Source organism: Anas acuta, chromosome 23, assembly GCF_963932015.1.
Source record: "Anas acuta chromosome 23, bAnaAcu1.1, whole genome shotgun sequence".
Classification (NCBI taxonomy): domain Eukaryota; kingdom Metazoa; phylum Chordata; class Aves; order Anseriformes; family Anatidae; genus Anas; species Anas acuta.
In genome coordinates, this window is record NC_089001.1 from 1,918,604 (window position 1) to 1,941,630 (window position 23,027).

At 52.6% G+C, this 23,027-nt stretch overlaps 1 protein-coding gene across 5 annotated transcripts in view; it reads left to right on the top strand.

Moving 5' to 3' along the window:
- The window catches only part of ZBTB16 (zinc finger and BTB domain containing 16), a 91,390-nt gene that overhangs the window by 63,905 nt on the left and 4,458 nt on the right, over positions 1-23,027 (top strand). For 4 of the 5 annotated variants that reach the window (XM_068659378.1, XM_068659379.1, XM_068659377.1 and 1 more), the window contains exons 5-6: positions 18,765-18,935; positions 22,860-23,027. In XM_068659378.1, coding sequence (XP_068515479.1) covers positions 18,765-18,935; positions 22,860-23,027 — 339 coding nt within the window. Of the gene's footprint in view, positions 1-18,764; positions 18,936-20,442; positions 20,732-22,859 lie in introns of those variants that run through there. The other variant, XM_068659380.1, reaches the window with a different exon arrangement.

Here is a 23,027-nt window from a genome sequence, read left to right on the forward strand (position 1 = left end):
TGATGTTTATTGTCAGCGGGATGGAATCTCAATCCGATTCACTTAGATAACATGTCTGTTAAACATTTAGATAATTGTGCCATCATTAACTTGTCACATTATTTTAGAGATTCAAAACAGTAGTGTGGTAAGTGGAGGTACGAAGGGAAAAAAAATCCTGCACATGAGAGCAGGAGTCTGGGGAGAGGAAAAGCTGGCAGGGGCTGGGGCTGCCCGGGGCTGGCTGCAGGATGCGCCCACCAGCACCGATGCTCATGGCCCTGTGGAGAACATCCCTCTGTAGCCATGTGGAAGGTCAGCCTTTCCTCTCTGGGTTTGCAGGGCTTTATCCTTTTTCTTTTTTTTTTCTGCCCCTCCCTTCGCACAAAATAATAATAATAATAATAATAATAATAATAATAATAATAATAATAATAATAATAATAATAATAATAATAATAATAATAATAATCAGCTCCTGCTTTCCCTGAGGTGCACAGTGAGGTTTTTTAGCCCCGGACAGGCAGAGCACTTGGCGTTTTTCTGTGAGAGCCCCCCCAAGGTTGGGCTCTGGGCTCCCATCGGGGCTGGGAAGCACGGTGGGAAGAGGCAGGGCTGAGGCAAGGCAGTGCTGTCCCGCTGCCCCACACCCTCTCTGTGTTTGGCAAATTTCAACTCAGTCCGCTTAATTACGTATTTGTCTAATCTCCTTGCTTTTGCTTCGCTTTCTCTGCCTCAAAATGGTACTGGCTTAAAAGAAAATCAGTGATGCTGTTGGCACACATCAGCCTAGTTTTTCAATATTGGAGACTGAGATTTCAGAGTGAACAGAGTGAGTGTGGTGGGTACCAAATGTTGTGAGGAAGGAGGAAATCAGCCCCTTTTCCCTTTTCCAGTGCCCCTTCAGCCTTACCCATGCCTGGCACCAGGAGCCACCGCAGAAACCCCAGGGCCCTCGCTGGCTTCTCGTGGAGCCCTCGCAGCACCCCCAGCCCTGTGGGGTTCCTCCCAGAGCCGGGAGGAGGCAGAGACCCGGTGCCCCCACCAGGGGATGGGGATGGGAGGTTTGGGTGCAGCTCCCACCCCCAGCAGCCGCTGTTTCCCCAGCCAAACCAACGCAGCAGCTCCCAGCCTGCCTGCGACTTTCTATTGCTGTTTCACTGTACTCCAGAGGGCTTTAAGAGAGCATCTTGATTGGGCTTATGGGGAAAATACCATCAGATAGCATTTTTCTCCATAGATAGAGATAATGTACTGTAGTATTAAGTATGTTTAAATGTAATTATCCCTCCTGTACTCAGTTGCATGAAACCAAGTGGAAGAGGAGAGGGTGCAGGCGGGTGAAGCAGCCCAGCGGCCGTCAGAGCCCAGCTGAGCTGTGTCCAGGCTCTCCTGGTCTGCCTTGGGATGCTGCAGGGAACAGCAGGAACACTTCTGGGGACAGGCTGTGTGGCCAGGATGGTGCAGAGCAGGTCCTCGCCACCAGCCCCTGCGTCGTTTCCATCCCCTCTGTGCCTGGACGGAGCCATTCAAATCAGGGCTTTCCCATTCCTTTATTTTGTTGTAGAGTTGTGTTGACTATTTAGCAAACAAACAAAACAGTTAAACTTAAAATTGTACTGCAGGCTTCGGTGTGTGTTGCCTGACTGAGCGAAACCTTGGCATGTCTGCCCTGTAATAGCTCCAATTTCAGATGCAAATACAGGCGAGGGAACAATAAACATTTTGGTTTTTCATTACGAAGAGAAAACTTCCCTGAGCACAGGAGTCTCTGCAGAGCAGTAGGCTGCCTCCTGCCCCCACTGGGATGCCCCCACTGTGCGGGCAGGGGCTCGAGCCCTGTGCCAGGGTCCTGGGGTGCCGGGACAGGGACGAGGCTGCCCTGGCTGCAGGGAGAGCACAGGTCTGAGTGAGCAGAGGGCGATGGGTCCAGGGGGATGAGTAAGCTTGCCCCTTCATCACAAAGTGGGGATGAGCAATGCTGCTTTGGGAAAACCAGTGGTGAGAGCCTGCTGTGGGACCAAAGCTGTTTGGGAGCCAAGATGGAAGCTGGGTGGTGCCACCACCTCCTCTGGAGCTACCCTTAATTTATTGTGCTTGAACTCCCTGACTGCATTTCAGGTCTCTACAGCTGGGAAGCTGGCCCTGCCAGGGCAGTGCGTGTGGACAGGGTGCCCCACGGAGGACCCATCCTGGGGGGCTGATGTCCCCTGGTCCCAGGGGTGCGCCCCGTCCATGGCTGCTGGGCGCAGACGCTGTTGGGTGACAAATGTGGGTGCCCTGCGCCCCGCCAGAGCTCTGCGATTCCAGTAACAAGTGCGACAGGAGAGGGTGGAGGAGAGGCCGAGCAGCTAAGTCAAAGAGCGCACAAATTTTGGATTTTTCCATAATGCAGCAAACTTTTGTTCCAGGGCTTCTCTTGTGCCAGCAAAGAATGTTTCAGACGCCGTTGCCAAGTCTTGCAATATTTTGGCAGCTCTCATAGTGCTTTACGGACCTGGAGCCCTATGAACACATCTAAAAGGAGCGCAAAGAGAAAAACTGTAAATATGCGAGAAAACATTAGCTCCAAAGCTGTTTTTTTTTTTACATGCTTGTGTTTTTGGATGTGAGCTTGAGGTTTGAGCACAGGGGTATGGCAGTGATGAGAAGACAGAATGGCACGGGGTCGGTCCGGCCAAGCCACGGTGCCTGGGCTGGGGATCTCGTGGGCATCAAAATTCGTGTGTGAGCATCAAAATTCCTCACCAGAGGTGGAGTGCAGCGTAACAGATGGGGGTGGAAAATGTGGGTGCTCGATTGTCTCAGCTGGAGGTGAACTGCAAACCCTACACTAGCAAAATAAACTGGGTTTCCAGCAAAGCTCTGCCTGCTTTGCTGAGGTTTTAGCTGCTACATGTGGAGGGTGCAAAGATGTTCCTGGCACCCTCAAATGCCTGATGTGCCCAGGAGATCAAATAGGAATTGTTTTCCAGGCTGGAAAACCTGCATTTGGCCCAAGGGAGGTGCTGAGAGGCACCTCCCAGGATTTGCTGTTTCAGTAACGTGGGCACTTCTGAAAGGACAAAACACCGATCATGAAGATGCTTTCATGGCTTAAGGGTGAGGAGAAAATAAATATGTGGCTGTGGCTGAGTAGATGTTTTTGCCCCCTCTGCATGTGTGGTTTTTCTTTTCAGCATCTATTTCCACTCTTCGTTCAAAATATGCACCAAAAACCCAAAATAATGTTTTCTGATGAGCCAATAGGATCAGGTGAATGTCCAGCATCTGAAATATTGTCACTGAACTGAAAGCTGGGTTTGGGCGGGTGCATGCTTGTGTTTGAACAGTTTTTTGGTAGTCTAACAAAAGGGAGAGGTCTCCAGCGCTTCGGTAGCAGATTGGAGATCCCGACGGTGGCAGCTCCTTGGAGGTGACATTCCTGGGTTCGGGCACTGATGGGAGCCTGGTGTGCCAAATTCAGGTGAGGCCTCTTCCATGGAGCTCTGCTTGTACGTAGATTCATAAGAACCTTGGAAGAAATAGTACATGGTTAATTCTCAGTGTTCAGCAGAGAGAGGGACTTGCTAGCTCAAATGTTTGGCTATGGCAGGATGAGACAAAAAAGATGACCCAAGAAAGGACAAAACCACATAGTTTGAAGTGGAATGGTCAGCAAGCATCCAAAACGCAAACTCCCAAGTTTTTTTAGATAAAAAAGATCAGCTTTCTTTCAAAACACTTCCCAAACTAAAAATGGCAGCTGCAAGAGCATAAAGAGGCAAAGCATCCGTCTTAATCAGATCATGATGGGCTGATATCTTATTAACCCCGAGCTGCTTTTGGTGAGCAGCTGTGGCCGCAAGAGCAGAGGCTCTGCCCTGGGGCCAGGAGCTGCCAGCAGCCAGGGCTGCTCCTGGTGCACATTTAGGATTTTAGAAAGTCGTGTCCCTTGTCAAAAGCAACAGCCACAGAGGGGGTCACTCCTTTTACTTTCCGTGCCATCCCCTTGCACAAGGATGGGCTTTGCATTCGTCTCCTTTCACCGTTCTGCTGAGCAACACAAGCCTCACGTGGCAGGGCTGTGAGAGGCCTTCCAAAGTTTATTTGCAAAAAAGACTGAACACTGTACAAATAGAGGAAGGGTAAGCACAAGCATTGAGCTAAAGACTCTTGCCTCTCCTGTGCTTCCCTGTTCTTGGCCCAAGTGCTCTTGATGTGGAAGCTGACATCTTCAAAGGAAAGCTTTTCTTGCAAACATTTATTTCTACAAAAACAATGCCTGTGACAGCTAAACTTCCCATCGGAAGCCTTCTTAATTTAGGAGCATAATTCACAATGACAGTTTAACAAACGGGCAGCCTTTAAAGATAAAAAGAGGCATGGAGCGGCCGCTCCTTTCATGGGGTCTGGCCCCAGCGCAGGCTGCGTGGAGGCGGTGGTGGCAGCGCCAGCTGCAGGAGCCCGCGCCCGGTGCTGCTGGCACAGAGCTGGTGTCTCCAGCTGCCAGGCAGCAGCGAGCACGGAGCAGCCAAATTTCATCTGTGTGCACGGGAACGTGGCCTGCCCTGTTTGCTTGTTCCCCTCTTTCTCGAAATGTGGGGACATCGCAATTAGGGCACGAAGCCTCCAGTGCTTTTCCACAATTAAGCTGCCCGTTAATGGAGCCAGGAGCCAAGCATCACCTCCCAGCCCCGGGGTGCAGCGAGGGGCACTGGGGACAAGTGTCTCTGTCCCCATCTGGCCCTGGCAGCGGTGGCAGCGGTGCTGGAGAACAGCGTGTCCCGCAGCTCGCCTCCCCAGGGGTCCTGCCGAAATCTGAACCGTGTGGTTTACAGCTGAAACGTTTCACTGTGTGTCTTGGCTTCCTCCTAGCAAGGAGATGCCCAGCATTCTCGTCATGCAAACAATCTCGCATCTCCCAGAGCTGCCCCAGCCAGCAAAATGTTAGATAAAAGTTTGAGATGTGTGTTGTGTTTAATGCTGCGGAGCCAAAAGTTCTCTGTGTGCTTGTAGCAAAGCAGTCTGCCAGGGACTGCTTCCTCGCAGCGCTGTTCTGCTCCAGAACTGATGTTTGTAAGCACACAAAGAACTAGAAAAGTTTGTTTCTCACTGTATTGCCTCGTTCCTGCAGGGACATCGTTTAGCTCTGTTCGGGGTTGTTGGCAGCACTTGGCAGTACCAGTGGGTCAGATCCCCTTGTTTGGAAAGGGACATTCCCTGCTCTGGTGTTTATAGGAGCGGATGAATTGCTTGCTTTGGAGTCAGAGTATCCTGAATTATCTTGACGCAGCTTAGTATGTCAGCTGCTGAGTTGGAAAGGTGCGGCGTAATCCTCCGACACCACTCCCTGAGACCAATTTCCAGGGCTCGGTACAGCGTGCTTCTGGCTGGATGTCCTCTTCCAAGGAGACAAAGAAATTAAGAAACCCTGAAGACACCCTAGAACCCTTTCAAAGGTCTGTTAGATTTTAATTGGCTCCACACACAAATGTGTATAATTAGAGCTAAATAAAATCTGGCACAGACATTGACAAACGCAAACATTCTGGCATGGGGCTGTTGGATACGGTGCTCCTGCCCAGCCCAGCCCTTTGCCCATGTGCCGTGGCTGTGAGCGCAGGGGCTCCCCATTAGGAAATCCTGCAGGCGTGTTTTTCTGCTGGGAGTTGCAATCAGTCCTTAAAGTTCTTGGCTCAGGCTGAGAGATTGATCAGGGTTAAAAGGAAGAGGTCTTTGCGCAGAGTGGAGCGCACGTCCCTGATTGTATGTTTTCAGCTCTGGGAAGGACATCAAAAGGCACTTGGAAAAAAAGTTGTAGTTGGTTTGGGATGCAGCTCCTCTAATCCAAATATATCTGCACAGCACCACGTGACGGTGGCAGGCTGCTGTTACCTGAGCTGAACTTGGGATCCTTGTGGGCTTTCAGCTCCACGTGCCAGCCCGCAGCGAAGCGCTAACAACCATTTGTCCTCGTCACAGAAACGCTTTGCCATCCCCTCGTTGTCTGGAGCCTAGTGGTGAACACAACCAGCCCACTTCAGAGCACAGCACCTAACTCAGAGTAGTAACCCCTGCGCACTCACACCTGCACCATCCTTCCTGATCCCCAGGCTGCGGGTGCCAGGAGCTTGCAGGGCAGGGGGGGATGCAGCACAGTAGGTGCCCTCCAGCACCCGGCTCGGGTCGGTGGCATCCTGCCCCAACACTCCAGGCTCTGCCTGGCTCCTGCAGCACCTCTGCTCGCAGAACCAGGACGTGGGGGCAGCCGAGCTCAGCCCCCAGCCCCTCCAGCACCTCCTGGTACCGGCGGTGTAGGTGCCGAGGGGGTGCTGTGCACCCGGAGCTGTGTGGTGCCCGGGGACCATCCAGCATCCTCCCCTTCCAGCCCGGACCCTTGGTGGCAGTGGCGTGGAGCTGCTCGGCCCTCGGATATGCAGCACAGAGCCTCTTTGTCTGACAGTAATGTTCTGTGACAGTGCTTGAAATCTGAGTCTGAGCACACATTCCTGAAACCGGGAATCTCGCTGCCTTTCAAACTGCTTCTTTTCTTAACCTTTAAATTAAACAAAAACAAAAATTCCCTGCCCTTCCAAGAGAATTTATAGTCCAAAGATCAAATTGGACAGGAAATGCAACGAGATTGGCATTTGTGTGATCAGACATATTTACCTAAAATAAACAAATAAGGTAAAAGACCTACGCATTGGTGTTTAAAATGAATGGCCAATGGTCTACGTTTAATTTTCCTGTGCAAATACTATTTAAACTACGATGAGAAAAGCCCTCTTGCTAAGCTACAGAAAAATCTTTCTTGTCCTTTAATTCTAGATGAAGGGGATTAGTGTGAACATATTTAACCTCTGACCCTCAAACAAAAGCATTATCAAATTTAGTTGCCAAGTGGTTCCCCATTTAACTGAACTAGTTCAGTATCTCAGCAATTTTTTTTTTTCCCCTTTAAAGCTTTAAAATCTATTGTTGCCCTAGGAACATTCAGAGGTTTAGCAGTCCTCTCTGTTTAGGTTTGAGATGGTTGTCAGAGCGCAGATAAGAGAAACCAACTTTGTACAGTTGGTGTCAGAACTTACTAAGGGCTCAGAAAACAAATGAAACCACCCCAAACAAACATCGCTTGTGGTGGCCTCTGTAGATTAGGCTGTTTTCTCCTTCATTTTCCTGCACCCGCCCTCGTGCTGGTGATGCCCCAGCCTGCTCGGAGGTTTGTGGGTGTTTGCTGTAGCCCCGCAGCGCTCGCTGCGCGCCTCCAGCCCCTCGTTGCGGCTGGTGATCGCGCCGTGTCTCCCCCAAAGCAGGAAACAAAAAGCCTTCTCTGCTGTCTTAATCTCAGCTTCTCCGTGCTCGGAGCCAAGGCAGCCACAGCCGAAAACGGACGGGTGCGTGCATGGCCACGGGGAGCTCTGGGGACACGGTGACTTTCGGGGCAGTGGCTGAGCCGTGCGGCCGCGCCGCGTGCTCCTGGCCACTGCCACCCGACCTGCCCACGAGGAGCACGGCGGGGGCTGCATGGAGGAGTGATGAAATGTGTAAAACTAGGTGGCCAGGGTCTCCCGGCCCGAGGAAAATATTCTGGCTCCGCAGAGGAATGTGGAGAGGGGCCTCCCTTAAAAAGCTGGTGTCCATTTACAGTGCATCTCTCATAAACTCGGCCACTGGGGTAAGGGCAGGGGGACCAGCCCTCCTGGTATGTGATTGATTATCTGGTATTTATGCCATTGAGGACTTTTCAGCAGTTTGGGGTCAAAGGGTCATCTCATGTGTCTTGCTGCAAATCCGCTTCCTTTTGTACAGTGAGGGCTGGGTGAGCAGACACACAAAAACAGCTTTTTCTTTTCCTTGGGAAAAAGGGGAGGGGGGCGGGCTGGTGTCAATGAATTTTTTTTTTCAGTCTTTTCTGAATAGTGTCCTTTTTAATTCTAAAGAACTTTTAATTAAAAGTAGCAGGAAAGTTCATCTTGACAAGGTTTAACTTACCTTAACAGTTACTTTTGTGTCCTGGGATCCTTGTCTCCCCACTTAAAAAAAAAAAAAAGAAAAAAAAAGAAAAAGGTGAAATGTTTCTCCCCATTACTATTTCGCATCTTCGGGAGTTTACCATGAGGTCTTTTTAATCTTTTCCTTTTTAATGATGGAGATTCAGGAATAATAAGTGGACATTACAAAATCTGGCTTTGTGTCTGCCGGCAGCCCTTTGCTCTGCTGTTAGATGTTGCCCCAGCACAGCCCCTGTACAGTGTCCGGAGGACAATTTTATTTACTGGTGTGGAAACCGAGGCCCCTCTTTGTTTTCTCCCTGCCCCTCAGTGACAGCAGAAACAAATACAAGTGGTGCCACCTCAGATGGGAAAATCCCTGAAGGACCACGTGGGGAACCTGCAGCTCCAGGCATGGCATCGGTGGGGGGCTGCCAATGTGGGGAGAGGTGGGAGCAGGCTGTGATGTTCCAACGCTGGAGGGAGGCAGAGGGTGTCGACGGGTTTGGAAAAGTTTCCTGCGAAAATAGGGGAAGGGGGGGGTGAAAGAGCAGGCCAAGACTGTGGAAATACAGCTTCCAGTTTGAAAATGCTTGTGGTAGAGATTCTCCAGCCAAAAAGACGCAGGGGGGCAGCTTTCAACCGAACAGAAACGCTGGTGAGGATTTCATCACCTCATTGAGGCTCTCTGTGTAAGGACGGAGACCTCCGAGTGGTTTCTAGCATTAATTTAACCATCATCCAGCAAGCAATGGGAAAAAGATGTTTTTGAAAATCATTTTTTCAGCTGGTTCCGCTTGAAATTCCCATTGGGAAGAAGAAGGGAAGCCTTAATGGTGGCAATGAGCAAGCAACGAGCTGACAGCTGCCCCTGTGATGTGGTGGCAGAAAACACCACAGCAGCGTGGCTTCGTGGGCTGGGGGAGCAGGATGGGGCAGGGGCAGCAGCACACGAGGCCTCTGGAGCCGTGCCGAGGGGTGATGCTGTGCACAAACTAATGCCTCTCGGTCAAATGAAGCTTCTTTTGCAGGAAATAGAGGCCAGGAAAATGGTATGCTTGGGCAAGGAAGGACGCCGAGCCTCTGCTCTGCTGGTCAGTCCATGCATGAGCTGGGGTTTGCTGCTCCCCTCCCAGGCAAAGCTTCCTTCGGCTCCAGCCACAAGCGGGCATGCCGTATTTCACACCTGGTTTAGAGCTGAAATATCGTTGCTGTCTGTTGCCTGTATCTAAATTTAGCCCCGTTTGTGACTTCAGTATCACTGAGCTTTCCCCATTCAGCTGCTTGGCCAGATGGGACTCTACAGCAGCATTTATTTCTCTAGTCAACATGCAAAGAGGTCTTTTGTAACTGCCTCAGTCTTGAATTTGCATTGTTTAGCGGCAGAAGGACGGAAACGTCACCATTCCATACCCCTCCATCCAGTCTCTGCGGAGCAGATGATATTCCTGTTATTGCTCTTCTTTTGGTGACTGGAAGCTAATTGGTACCAAAACGCCTCATGAGTGCTGAAAAGTGAAGTTTGTCTCCTTTGATGTGCTCAGGTTTTGGCCTTCTGAGCTTTTTTTGATATACTTGATAAAAGGGGTCTTAGGACCAGTATACCTGAGCCGAGCCCCAGCAGCAAGGAGGAGCAGGACAAGGAGGCGATGCCTTGGGCTCGTCCAGGAGGGCTCAGCATTTGTAAATGTCTTCAAGTCACTGTTTGAACTCAAGCATAGGAATTACACTTGAACATGCAGAGCACCTTCCATGTGAATTCTGCCCAGCATGCTCCCAGGCTTGCACAGCGTTAGGATATCTCAACACCTCCCATGCGAGTGGTGGAATTGCAGTAAAACATAATTGGCCCGTAAAAAGTTAATCTTATTTTCATTTCAAAACATAAGCTGTGCACAATCCTTGATGTCTTCAGGAGGAAAACCTGTTCGCACCACGCCGGTGCAGGTGTGTGCAGCTCGGGGTGGGCAGGATGCAGCCGGGTGTGGCGGTGGAGGCGAGTGCTGCTCCTCAGCCCTGCTCTGCTCCAGCACAAAAAACATCATAAAGTGCTAAAATCAGGTGCGATGGCAGCGGGTCTCCGTGGTGCTGGCTTCTCCCAGTGCCTCCCCATGGCCAGCAGCAGAGGTGCTCCTGGCTCGGTGCAGGGAGGTGGCCGTGGTGCGCAGCGCCCGCCCAACCTCCGTGCCTGGTTCCCTGGTCCTCCGAGGCAGTTGTGGTCCCCGTGCACCGTGTCTGCTCCACACCGTGCCTGCAACACCGTGCCGGTGACCACGGTGCCACAGCGGGTGGGCAGGGGCCGTGGCAGCAGCACCTCAGTGCCCGGCAGCCCCCGGCTGGCCGGCGGCCTCGGCCCGTGCACGTGTGCTTTGTGTCGTGACCTGGAGATCGCAGGCGTGCTGCAGTCTTCATCTGGAATTAATGCCCCCTTCCAGATACGTATGCCGTGATTAACGCCTTCTTTGGATACGAACCCGCTCGCTTCGGAGTAATTTTTCACCTCGAGTCCAGCTGCTGCTGTGATTGACATAAAGCCATTCTATAAATAAAGTCTTTCTCTCGTCTCATAAAGACTTTGTGGTTTAGTTTGCTTTCAAGGTCAAGATCAGACCTTTCTAAATAAACACATATCAAAGGATCATTAGCAAAGCAGCACTGTTAAATTGAGATATTAACTTCTGTCAACTGTGCGTTTCTTTTTTGTTCTGTAACTCATGACTGCAGTAGGTTTTTATTATTTTGGCCCTAGGCGGTAGCATCTGGCTTCTGTAGAGACTGTAAAAATTAAAAAGCAACACAAATCATTGCGAGAGAAAAGCAGTAAATTCAATGATAAGAATTTAAAATTAAAATGTTTCAGTGCTTTTATATTCTGCAAAACATGAAACGAATGAGTTCTGTGCCTGTTGCAATAAAGCTACCACCGCTAATAGTCACTTGATTTTTTTTTTTCTCCCCGCTCACTCTCCCATGTAATAATTCTTGCCTGAGCAATCGCAGAAAAATATAATAAAGAAGTAAACTGAGGAGGAGGAGGAGGAAGGGCAGCAGGGGAGGGAGAGGTGCCGGAGTAGTGACTTCCCGATGGTGCTCGGGGAACAAAGGGTTGGAGAGATGGGGCCGCGCTGTCCCGGCGGCGCTGCGGAGCCGTGCGTGGTGTCCCGGTGCCCGGCGGTGCCCGATCAGCCGTGCGGTGATGCTGGACCCACGGGCAGGCACCACGGGAGCTGCCCGGGGACCCGTGGGGGCTGGCTGGAGCTGGGGCATCGTTTCCATGCAGGCTGCTGCTCCTGGCCACGCAGCGACACACAGCGAGGCGCGGGGCCTTTTGTCTCCCCCAGCCCTGTGAACTTCGCCAGCCAAAGGAGAGGTGAGAAGCGGATCCGGTCATTTTGCCTCACTAAAGGAGAATGAGAGCAAGTGTGAAGATTAGGGACGGAGAGGTCGAGCGAGGAGGGTGTGACTAATGCGCCGGGTCATTCAGATATGGGACCACATTGTTCCCCTGTCCAGATGGCCCTTGGAATAAATCACCTCCGGCGAGCGCAAACTTCCCGGGCAGGCGCGTTTGTTCAGCGCCCGCCGGCTGCGCGGTGGCGGCGCGAGCAGGGACCGACCCCAACAGCAGCCTGCAGCCCTGCGAGCTCCTGACAAAGACGTCACTCGGGTGGTTGTTGCCCTCTCCGCTTTTTGTGCGTTTTGGGAATCTTCTTTCTCCCCCCGTATGCCATCCTGCCTTGGGCATCGTTCATCTGCCCCCTGGGTTTTGGCCTTGTGGTGCCCATCTCACCCGTTCCGGCATGGCTGTGAGATTCCTCTCCACAGTCACTGAGAAGCATCCCTCCGTGCTCGTCCTTCCCTCTGCTACGGAGGAAAAATCTGTGCACTTAAAATCCGGCTCTGGTCACTGAGAGGAGAAACTCTGGTGGAGGGAGATGAAACAGTGCCCTGGCCGAGGGAGCTCAGAAACTCCCTGCACATGGGGCAAATTCAAATTTGTGCTCACCCGTGCGTTTACAATGTTCTTTCATATACATCTGCTCTTAAATATTGGAGGTTTTCTAGGTATGATAAACCAGTATCGGTTAAAAGAGGACACAGCTAGTGCTTGCAGAAAGCAAAAGCTCCTGCCTGTGTGCCAGCACGGTCCTGCTCTGCTGCTCTGCAGCCACCCTGCCAGGGAGGAGAAACCGGCAGCAAAGGAGCCGGCAGCCAGTGCTGCTTTTTAAGAATTAATTTTCTGCAGTCAGTTAAACTTGGGAAGAAAGCTGTGGTATCTCTGAGTAAATAATAATAATCAAACAAATACCCCCTTGAGAGAATTTGCCTTCCATAAAGATGTTAATTAGCATGAAAGCTCAGTTGTGCAGTCCAGAGGCAGCCTTTGAAACTGGGATGATTTGGTGATTCCAGCACAAAACGCATCTCATTTGTTCGCCGTGTGTTGTTTTTTTTTCCCCCCCTCTATACGTTTGTGGGGCTGCTGGATGAACATTACTTGCTTCCACTTCCCGGGCGAGTGATGCCCTGCAGGATGGCAGCATCCTGCCCGTCCCTGTGCGTCGCTGCCTGCGATGCTCTGCCTCCCCAAGGGGCTTCAGGGCAGCTCCCCTCGTGGCACACCGGCACCGCTGCCGTGCGGCCAGGCAGCAGCAGCCACTGCTCCACAGTGCCTTTGTTTCACACAGGAGGGCTGCGTGGAGTGACAGGAGAGCGTGATGGGTCTGCCAAGTGCTGGCGTGACACCCGTAAAAAGCGCATCTCTGTGTGCAAAGCGTGCGTTCTGTGTGTGCACGGATGTACGAAAGTGTTTCCAGGAACGGGCTGTCATCACGGGGCTCTTCTGTGCAGGTTTGCTTTGGTGCTGCCAGCTAAAATACCATTTTTCTTTTCATAATCAGGAACACAGATACCGAAACTAGGTTAATCTTCTTACACCAGCAGTACGTGTCCAACACAGTGCAGGGGCACAGCACAGCCTCAGCACGCTGCGCGGAAGCTGTCTTGGAGGTGGTGCTGCCAGGCCAGCGTGCTGCTGGCATCACGCACAGCTGCCTTGCCTTCGTCCCCTCTCCTCTCCCTCTCCTCTAACAGTTTTCAATCCTATACTTAATTGCTTTCCTGAGATGGGGGGTGGTCACCCATCCAGCTCACTTCCCCTAGGACGTCTGCCTTTGGCCAACATGAGCCAAGGCCCCTTGGGAACGAAGGTGACCCACAGCTTTCCGTCTGTGGTCCTTGCATTGTGCACATCTGGAGATGCGCTGATGGTTTCTTCTGCTTGCTGCCACCATCCCCTGTTCCTGAGGCTGATAAAAATACCGTGCTCCCCTAGCCCTGCTTTTCATGCAGGCGAGCTCCAGCGTTCGCAGCTGCGATGAGGAGCATTGTCTGGGAGATGGTGGCTGTGAAGGAGCCGTTGACACAGTGACAAAAAAATTTCAAACATCTCTGAAATCTAATCTTGCAAGCGCCAACAATCCCTGGACTCTTGTTTTGCGTAGCAAGAATTTTTTTGGAGCCTTCCACTTCGCTCTTCATGATAGTGGCAGCAATTTTTCGCATGCCTCTATTGCATGCACACAATTTAAGAGATTAAGTTAAATATAAAGATTGAGTGAAGACTGAGCCTTGTTGAGGTGCTGACCAGAAGGAATTTGCATGCACGGTGTGTGTGTGTTTGCATACACGTGCACATATAAAAATGCATTTTTGGGTCATGCAGCTCTCAGTTAAGCCTGGTCTCGTTGTGCTTGCATGGTTTGAGAGGCAGGATGGAGGTGGCCCTGCTGGCGGGGAGCAGGGTGGGACAGGCTGCGTGTGTCCTAGGGCTGTCCGTGCAGATGCTGTGTGATCGTGGCCCAGCCACGGTGCCTGCCTGTGCGGGGAGCCAGGCAGAGGGCTCCTGCAGGAGACAAACTGAATGTTTGGAGCTTTTATGGTGGAGGCAACAGGTAGTGCCTGGCTCTGCTGGTGTCCTTCTCTGTACTCATTGCACCTGGAGCCTTCGTGGCGTGTCCCTCTGCAGCTTTTGATTAAGGGTTTATAACGCTATTGATTATTGCTGTGACGGATGGACAGAACTGCCTCGTTTTTATTTTTTTTTAACACCGCTCTTAGAAAAAGAAAGGAAAAATATTGCAAACCAGGTACCAGCGGCAAAAAGCATGATAGGAGGTTTAGACCTAGGATAGCAGAAAGAAGAGGGTTCAGGTTTGCAGTCGTGGTGCCTGCTCTAGCTGTGCAAAACTGCCACAGGGTCACTTGGTGGGTGCCAAGGTGCCAAAACCATCCTCACCGGGGGTCCTGGTGCCAGCGGGCTGGGGCTGGGGGAGCGGGGTGGGAGGCGAGGCCGGGATGGAGCGGCCGGACCTCGCACGCGCACGCACACGCGGGGGGGGAAAACTTGAAGTCAAATGTCTCAAAGTCAGATCCCTTTTTAGTATGAATTTGCTGTATCTCATTCTGAGCACTAATTCCAATTTAATTGCAAGTGGCCTGAAGCCTCTTCAATAGGAGTAACAAATGGTTTGATTTTGTAAACTTCATCAGACTGCATTTTAAATGCGACACACTAGCCCGGCTCGAATGCCAATGAAGCACTGAAGTAGCTCTCTGTTTACTAATTATCCGTTTTTACTTCAAGCCACGCTGGCTGGCTTGTCTGATTAAATCGGATTTGTGGGATAGAGAACAGCTAGCAGAGTTTTCTCTATAGTAAACGAGATTGAAACTATGGACCGCCTGGCTGCACACTGTAAATTATATTTCCTTTTAAAGGGGACGTGTCTCTTTTATTTCTTTGGCGTACCTCCTGCATGTTAAACTTCGTGGTACGGAAATGCACCGGGCTCCTTTTAAAAATAAAAGGAAAAACAAACCCGCATCCCTGCCATATGCCTATCCGTCTCCGAGCAAATTTTATTTTAATTCCTTCTGCTGTGGAGTCAGGGCATGGAAAAGAAGTACGAGGATTTTAGCATTCCTCACCAGAAGTTTGAAAAGGGAAGAAAAGTCCCTGAATAATGGGAAATGCATCTTGCTTGCCTTTAAATCCGCGGTGATGCACAGCTCACAACGCCTGTTTGGGAGCGGTCTTTGAGGAGACCGAAGCGTGCATATCCACGCGTGCAGCCGCGGTCTCGGGGCTTTTCCTCCCCCGAGCAAGTATCAATCCTGTAAAAATCAGATTTCAAATCACCTGTTATTTAAAGCTGCCTTGCACAAATCAGGCGGCGCTCCCTTCCAAATAGTTAATGTTGCGTCCAAAATCTAATCTACATGGCAGACTATTGCTCCTGCCTTGGAAACCCGCAGCCCTGGTACATGCTGTATTAATTGTTTACTGCTGCAAGCTGGAGGCAAACAGCACACAGGCTCTTAGAGGAGAAAAAAGGGAAGATGGGAGAAGGTGGCTATTGAATGCGGCGTAATAGGGCTGTGCTTAAACCTCCACTGTTGCTAAGACTTTAATTCCACAAGCTTGACCTATTCTGCCCTCTCTCTTGGTATCTATCTTTGTGCCTAGAGCTTTTTATATTTTAATTTGCTTTTGAATGTCCTACAAAATTAATGGTATACTTTTTGCCATTGTGCGGTGTACAGTACAGGGAAGGCCCCGTGGTGTTCGCTGATAGCCGCGTTTCCCTGGAAATGAATGGTCACCGCACTTTCTGTTCCATATTCGCCCCTTTTAATTGTTGACAGTAAAAAGCGTTTAAATGCTGCTTAATTTGTAATCATCTTCCAGAAAAAGGAGAGAAACCATTAAAATGTCAGTGAAATGAATAAATCCGTCTTCCTCTTTTTGTGCCTATGTGGCGGCAGCAGTGTTTATTTATCGGGGGTGATTTTTCTTTCAATGCCTGGGCATTCAAACCTCCCCGTGGCTCCAAACCCATGGGGTGCCGCCGCTGTGCTGTGGGGAGGCAGGGGCTGCCCTGCGCAGGACGTGGGGCACCGGTGGGTTTTCCAGCATATCCCCTTTTCTCGTGCTGTCAGGTCTTGCACCACGAGCTCAGCTGTTGGAGATGGGCACTTTTGGGGTGGCTGGCTCTGCGTTTGACCTGTGCTACCCCACAGCATCTTCATCCTTCCTCATTGGCAGGTCCCCAAAGCTGCTCATTCCCTGCACTGGGCACCTATTTGGGTACAGAGCCGCTCTGCTGCCCCCGTGCTTGCTCAGGTGTTCTTGAGGGGTCCTCCCAGCCAGGGCTGGGCTGGAGGGGACCAGAGCTGCCCCAGGCCCAGCCCATGAGGGCAGGCAGCACAGCAGAGATGGGGGCTCTCCAGAAAAAGCCACGTCAGCTCTTTCCATGATGCTAAATAAACACACAGTGTACATCAACTTAGTTTGATGGATGCTGATTGCAGACAGTGCCCAGCAGAGCCACCTGAGGCCTGCCTGAAGCCGTGACCCCTGGTTCTCTACGAGAGAACTACATCTCTACATCCTGCTGCGTGGCCACATCGTGCTGCGTGGCGCTGAACCGGGTAGGTCAGGGTGGGGTACGGGGTCCCCTGGCTGTTGCCTCCATCCTCTGCCACCGAGCTGGGCTGTCCTCAGCCTTCAGACCCGCTGCATGGCCCCCACAAGCCACACCAGTGCCTCATCGGCCTCCCCATTAAGGGTCTTTTATCAATTTATTTGCTAATGCATAGCCAAATAAATAAATAGATAAATAAATGGGCATTTCCTGGTCCTGGCGGGCAGCACCCCACGGCAGCACTGCCTACAACCCCCTTCTCCCTCTTCTCTCTGACGTCCCCATCCTGGGGCAGCTCTGGGTCAACGTGTCCCCGGCCACCCGTCCCCAACCAACCGTCCCCTGCCCACCCCAGCAGCTGGTGGCCGTGTCCCACCGGGGCCTGGGCTTCCTCTGCCCGCGCTCACAAGGCGCAACTCCTCTCCGGCGCAGTGGCGGCGGCCGAAGTTAGCCCAATTTTTCAAGCGGGGGCCAATTAGTTTCACAAATGAGGGCCCTATGGTGCCAAGGAGGATTTGTTCCGGGCCTGCGCACTGGCCCGGCGGCATTGTCCTGCCCCCACCCCCGCGGGAGCCCATTGTCCCCGGCCCCAGCGGGGCTGCTCCTGGCGGATTGATGGGGGCCGGCGTCCCGCCGGCCGGGGCCCCCGCAGCACAGCTGGCCGCGGCGCAGGGGCTCGGCCCCACCGACCTCTGACCCATCCTGCTGTCACCGTGAGAGCGCGGCCGGGCTGCATACCGCTCGGGATTTGCTCCGCGCCACCCGTTCGGGCGGGCTTTGTGTCTCACGGGTACTTGGGGGAGTTTTGTCCGCAGCTGCGAGCAAGCGCACGTCCCCCAGATAAATCCACGGGGAGAGAGGAGGCGGCATCTTCACTAGGGCCATCTCGCTGCCCTGTGTTTTTATTTGTGGTTTTTTTTTTTTTCACATTTTTGGCGTCACTCACCTGCCCAATGTACACCTCGCCAATCGGGGGATGGCCGATACCAAGCAAAGTCCCCAAAAAACATAAGTGTGCATGGACCATGCCTGCGGAGGAGCAGCCAGTGGCCAGGGCACATCTGCTGGTGCCACGGTCACTGTGCAGGTCCCCGTGCATGCAGAGCACAGCCCCGTGCTGTCCTGCTGGTGGACACAGCTTTGCCTTCAGGGGTACAGAACTGTCCCCATGCCGCTCCCAGGGCACTTTGCCACCAGCACTGTGCAGGAGAGGAACCATCCCCTGCCTTCAGTGTGCCCTGGGGCTTGGCAGGGCGGTGCTGTGGGCACCAAGGACCTCGCAGCACCTGGGGGCTCTCCCAGGTCCCCTTGGCCTTGCAGTGGGGACACAGCCTCACACCCGGCTTCCTCTCGGATTAATGTTGGCACAGCAAGGAGCAGTCCCCCCAAACCCGTTGTTTCTTCGAGGTGTCGCCTATTTGTTGGTTACCTTGAACATCTTGCTGCTGCTAATGAATTGCTAATACAATTTTCTAGATAATTTTATTTCCATAGTCCTCACATTTTAATGTCTCCAAAAAGCTAGCATTTATTTGCTTAATCTCCCAGTGTAATACAATTTGCACTGACTCATAGGTTCTGAACAATCAGCTATGCATAAACTAAAACAAATTGTTTAATAACACAAAGGTCTTATATTTTTATTGACGGTGCGTAAGTATCTCTAGTTGTGTTTTTGTTGTTTTTTTTTACTCTTGCTCTTCTTGGTGATGCAGCCAATTTTATAATCGTGTGTGGCTCGTAGGATTAAGCTTCTGTAGGTATTACCATGAAGGGTCGGGAGCTGTGCTGGAGGTGTGCTTGTGGTCCTGCATTCAGCCCTCCGGCACCCAGAGAGGCTTTGCACAGTGCTCACACGTGCAGTGTTTCTTCGGGTCCTGTTTCCACCTGGCTGTTAGGAGCTTTGAGCTCCATTTTCCACAGGTGCATGCAACAGCACATCAGAGGATGGGTAATTACACCAACAGCTGCTTTGCATTTGGGTTGGGGGCGTGGTGCTGCTGGGAGCTGTGGGGCTGGGCTGTCACCTACAGCGAGGGGCTTCCACCTGCGCCCAAAGCAATAAAATCCCCCTGCCCTGTCCTTGTACTCCTTCTCCATGCTGTGAGGCTGGGATCCCAGCACCATCCACCCTGCGTGACCAGGCCAATATTCTTGAAGCAGGGATTGTGCCTCCCAGGAGCAGGGGCTGTGGGTCTCTGCCCCTTGCACCGTCTGGGGATGCATCGCATTGCTCGGCAGTGATGCGAGTGGTGTCCCCGCAGCACCTCTGCCACGGGGGGTGCCCGGGCGATGCCTGAGGCCTCTGTCTCCTCTCCCGCAGGTACGGACATGGCTGTGTTCTGCCTGCTCTGCGGCAAGCGCTTCCAGACGCAGACGGCCCTGCAGCAGCACATGGAGGTGCACGCAGGGGTGCGCAGCTACATCTGCAGCGAGTGCAACCGCACCTTCCCCAGCCACACCGCCCTCAAGAGGCACCTGCGCTCCCACACAGGTACTGCTGGCTGCCCCGCCGAGGGCTGCCTTGGTCTCATCTGGCTCGGTCCCGCAGCACAGGGTGGGGGTCAGGGTGCTGACAGCGTCCAAGGAGCCCCTTGGCTGTGGGGAGCAGGGGTGGGTGCTGCTCACATCCCTGCCTGCTCTCTGGGTTGGCAGGAGGGACCTGGAGGAGTGTTTCTCTCTGAAGGGCTGCAGGAAGTACAGGACAGGGCTGTTTCTCCCTTCACGTTGCTTTTCTTTTCCTTTTTTCCTATCTTAAAAAATTCCAAGGCAGCTGTCATCCACAACTGAGGCTGTTTGGATTTAAATGGAAAACAACAAAACAAGGTGGAGGGGGGGGGAAAAAAGCCCAGAGTAATAATTTGATCCGTTATAAGGTGACATGTGACCTTCTTAGGGGATGGGTGATCTTACCCCACTTCATCGGCTTAATCGCAGTAGATGCACATAATCAGCTGGTACTCGGCCCTAATGGGATTAGGGTGACCTGTGCTACGTGTATATGGTATTTACATTGCACGCCCACCGAGGTGCTTCTGGGTTAGAGGAGAGCCGGGGTGTGAAACCGTGGATTTGACCGCATTACACGGTGTCCTCAAACCACCTGCCTGAGAGCTGCTGTGCTGCTGACAGCTCCCAGCACCGCGTCCCCAGGTCCTGCAGGGCCACGGTGCCACCCCGCAGGGACCCACAGGCAGTTTGTGTCTGCTGGGAGTCGGTGTGGTGTGATTCCGGCTGCAAAACTTCAGTGTAGGAGAAAGCAGCTCTTAGACTGTCAGACTGTCCCGCGTAGGAAATGGATGTGAGTTTATTCATCAGGTTGAGAGGCAGGAATGGAAAGCTCAGGTTTGGGAAGCTGCCTAGTGTGGGCCATTTGAGTCTTGGGAAAAGCAGGCACCAAAGAAGGACCTTTCATCCCGTGGTTTCCCCAGTTGTCCCTGCGAGCACCCAGCAAGGGCTGGAGGCTGCAGCCAGCTCCCTCCCCACCAGCCCCTGCAGCAGGTTCTGCGCTCCTGGCTGAAGCTGGGGGCAGGGGGGGGGCTCCTGCAGCCCCTTTGCAGCCACAGCTGGGTGCACCAAGCTCTGCAGGGCTCCTGCGGTCCCTGCTTGCTCCATCCCCAGCAAGGAGGCTGCTCGTCCCCTCGCTTGCAGCCTAGAGGATGGGTCTGGAGCCTCGCAGCGCCCGGCACGTGCTGCGGCACGGCGCGTTGGCAAGCCCAGAGAGCGCTGACCCCTCGCCCAGCTCCGTGATTAGCGGGATTGTGCCGCGCTGCACGGCGGAGAGCTGGCCTGTAATTTGTAGCCCGGCTATGAATCAGAGCAACTGAAATTGCTTTTTCCAGCGGTGGGGAGGCGGGGATGGTTTGCAGGTGGGTGGAGGAAATGCTCCTCTCCCATCCCTTCCCACACCAGTCGCAGGCTCGTGCTCTGGCTGCAGCGTGGTAGGTGGGGGAGGCGGATGAACGTTGTCTGCATCTCTTTTCCTTCCTCTTTTTAACCAGCTTCCAGCGTGCACAGATGCTGGCTGCGTGGGGAAGAATCAGGGGAAGGTGTCCCTGTCCCGGGCTGTCGGTGGTGCCTGTTGGCCCTACACGTGCCCCTGTGTCTGTGCTCCCAACCAGGAAAACCAGAATCACGCCGTGATTACGAGTCCCTTAATGCCACGTGGAAGAGCTATTCATAGCAAGTAATCCACTGACCCGGGCTCCAGGTCGGGCTGTGTGGGTTCTGCCCCAGCCTCCAATTGTTTATTAGCTCTTGGCTAGAAAATAAAAATCCCGGATCACCAGAGCTTTATGGTTTATTTATTTTTTTGCGGTTCCTTTCGGAGTGGGAGCACAATGCGGAGTCCACAGAGGAGCTTGGGATGTGGTGCCCAGCTCCATGCTGACACCCTCACAGTATCCTGGAGCTGTACAAAAGACAAATTTGGGGTTTTCTTTTCACTGTGGAAAGGACAAGGGCTGCAGCCCTTACAGGTGGTCCCGTTTCTGCCAGCCCCCTTTCTGGTGAGTGGGTCAGGGCGAGAGAGGAGGGAGTGCCTGTGTTGTGCCTAAGAAGTTACATGGGCTTCTCTGCTTATTTTTAAACTAAACACTTGTTCTGATTTCCTTAGTGCTGTGGTGCAAACAGTTCCATCTGTCTGCCTCCAGCTCTTGCCTGGAAAATGGGTATAACCAGCATTTCCACCACCTCTTGCTCTCTGAAACCCCTTTGGCCACAGCTTGCATCCCTGCCACCTGCCTTGGACCCAGCAGCAGCCCGTGTGGCTGCTCTCAGTGTAGCATCAGCAGCTGTGCTCAGCCCTGCCGGGTCCCTGCTTTCTGGAGCTGGCCGCACAGTAAGCACTGTGCAGGGCAGGAGTGGTGTGTTACAGCCCCACAGCCCGTGGCACAGGCAAGGGCTCCAGGTAGTGATGTGGAAGCGGGGTCACAGGTGCCACAGGCTGGCCAGAGGGGCTCTAATTAGTCCCCTTTGTCCTTCATTCAATGTCAGGCTCATTAAAGACTCTGCGAAGTTAATCAACATGCCACAAATTGGATTTATTTTTTTTTTTTTCCCCGCTTCTGCAGCCAGTCCTGAGCTGCTGCAGGGACTTGGGTCCCGCTAACGTCCCCACGTTGAGGTGGCAGCCGGGTGCTCTGCATGTACAGTTTCAGTCGGTCTGGCTCTGGAGATGCCATATTTAAACTCATTTGCCATGCGACCACATTGATAATTAAATTCATGAAGATCCTGTCAAACTAGCTCCCGAGTTTAACACTGCGTTTAAAGTACCAGGGTGCTATAAAGAAGCAGCAGGAGGGGAAAAAAAAAAAATCACTGCTCCCATCCGTGGCAGGGGCTAAACAAGTGAATCATTCACCTGGCTCCCGTTTGCACATTTTCTCTTAAAAACTGAGCAAATGGAAGCCCTGCCTGGGCTGAGAGGGGCACCCAGCTGTGGCATCAGTGCCTTTCACTCTGGGAACGAGCAGCCTCATCGAAAACGGAGGCAGTAAGTGAGAATTGGGCAAGGGGAGGTGAAATGCCTCCTCAGCCCCTGGCTTTGTGTCAGGGAGCCCTGAGCTGCTGCTGCTGCTGCAGCCTGCATGATGTGGCGTGGTGAAAAGATGCACGCTGGTTTTGGGGTTTCAGGGTGGGAGGTGTCACAGCCCCACGGGCTCGGTGCTGGTTTGTGGCCCTGCACAAAGCACCAGGACGTGTCGGTGCTCAGTGCCCAGCTAGGGCACGGGCAGGGGCTCCCTGCGGCAGCTGCAGGTTTGGTCTTTGGGGCTGGGGAGAGAACAGGCAGAGAGTAAAATATCATTGTAAAGAGGAAGTGAAAGCACAGGCATGTGAGTATATAACTAGAAGGACAATTTATGCCCAGGCACGAGTGCAGTTTGACATGGGGATAATGAAAAAACGTAGGTCATTGTGGATGACTTAAGCCTTCACAGCTGAAGAAAATGTATGAAATGCGAGGAACATTACACGCTTGGCAGCTCTGCACATCTGCAGTAGGACAAGTGAAATACAGTTGGCCATTCTTTACCATAAACTGTGGTTGTAGGATATGCAGCACAGAGAAATTGTAATTACAGTGACAAGACAAATCAGTAATATTTAAATATTCATGAACAAAGTCTTGGACGATCAATCTATCTTTATTGTCCTTGCCTTCACTGCTGTAATAAATAAGTAGCTGGAGCCCTCACCTTTCATTCAAATAATTCGGAGTTTGGTGCTGAACTGAAGTTCATTTATCAGCCGCCCGATCTGGAGGGTGTTAAAAACAGACGTGGCTGGGGGGCCGCTGCGGGCAGGGCTCTGGGCGTGTGGGTGAGGATCTGCACGGGGGCCCGGGGGGTTCGGGGCTGCCCCACACCGCTCCCCAGTGTGGTGTGGGAGGGGGCTGATGTGCGTGTGCTTGCAGGCGACCACCCCTACGAGTGCGAGTTCTGCGGCAGCTGCTTTCGGGACGAGAGCACCCTGAAGGGCCACAAGCGCATCCACACCGGGGAGAAGCCCTACGAGTGCAACGGCTGCGGCAAGAAGTTCAGCCTGAAGCACCAGCTGGAGACCCACTACCGGGTGCACACAG